We start from the raw sequence: 1,239 nt of genomic DNA, 5'->3' as shown, positions 1-1,239 counted from the left end.
ACATGGCACGGAGACTAATTTCCACTGTGGCTCAACTGTCAACACCACGAAAAATCAAGACATTTTACGATCGGGTTTCTGGAGGCACCCCCACTGCTGCTCTGGGTTCTGGGCTGAGGTACTGATTACAGCTGGGTCATGGTGGAGACTGGTCCTCATAGGAGGACCCCACTGCTGCTCTGGGTTCTGGGCTGAGGTACTGATTACAGCTGGGTCATGGTGGAGACTGGTCCTCATAGGAGGACCCCACTGCTGCTCTGGGTTCTGGGCTGAGGTACTGATTACAGCTGGGTCATGGTGGAGACTGGTCCTCATAGGAGGACCTCACTGCTGCTCTGGGTTCTGGGCTGAGGTACTGATTACAGCTGGGTCATGGTGTAGACTGGTCCTCACTGCTGCTCTGGGCTCTGGGCTGAGGTACTGATTACAGCTGGGCCATGGTGGAGACTGGTCCTCATAGGAGGACCTCACTGCTGCTCTGGGCTCTGGGCTGAGGTACTGATTACAGCTGGGTCATGGTGGAGACTGGTCCTCATAGGAGGACCTCACTGCTGCTCTGGGCTCTGGGCTGAGGTACTGATCCAGCTGGGTCATGGTGGAGACTAGTCCTCATAGGAGGACCTCACTGCTGCTCTGGGCTCTGGGCTGAGGTACTGATCCAGCTGGGTCATGGTGGAGACTGGTCCTCATAGGAGGACCTCACTGCTGCTCTGGGCTCTGGGCTGAGGTACTGATTACAGCTGGGTCATGGTGTAGATGGGTCCTCACTGCTGCTCTGGGCTCTGGGCTGAGGTACTGATTACAGCTGGGTCATGGTGGAGACTGGTCCTCATAGGAGGACCTCACTGCTGCTCTGGGCTCTGGGCTGAGGTACTGATCCAGCTGGGTCATGGTGGAGACTGCTGCTCTGGGCTCTGGGCTGAGGTACTGATTACAGCTGGGTCATGCTGCTCTGGGCTCTGGGCTGAGGTACTGATCCAGCTGGGTCATGGTGTTTTCAAGGAGAAACTCTCTTTACGGAGAGTCCGAGTTCCTACGAAGCAACGTTTCCATGTTACCAACTTGGTAGCAGCTTCTAAGGAGAATCTATGGTGCCACAGAAACAGAGATTCAGAATCTGTCCACCGGAGATTATGTTGAGCCAGAACGATTCCAATGCCCTTCGAACGTGTCCATCGATCGGGTAATAACTCCCTGGACGTATGACTTCCCTTCTGAAGGAGATAATGGTCCTGTGAC

At 55.1% G+C, this 1,239-nt stretch overlaps 1 protein-coding gene across 1 annotated transcript in view; it reads right to left on the bottom strand.

The window, feature by feature from the left end:
* Positions 1-324: 324 nt before the first annotated feature.
* The window catches only part of LOC115189802 (low-density lipoprotein receptor-related protein 6-like), a 32,121-nt gene continuing 31,206 nt past the window's right edge, over positions 325-1,239 (bottom strand). Inside the window, exon 10 of the mRNA XM_029748315.1 lies at positions 325-508. Coding sequence (XP_029604175.1) covers positions 325-508 — 184 coding nt within the window. The remainder of the gene's footprint in view (positions 509-1,239) is intronic.

This window comes from Salmo trutta, unplaced genomic scaffold (genome assembly GCF_901001165.1).
Source record: "Salmo trutta unplaced genomic scaffold, fSalTru1.1, whole genome shotgun sequence".
Lineage (NCBI taxonomy): Eukaryota > Metazoa > Chordata > Actinopteri > Salmoniformes > Salmonidae > Salmo > Salmo trutta.
Note: the sequence above shows the minus strand (reverse complement) of the source record. Positions and strands in the feature narration are given on the sequence as shown.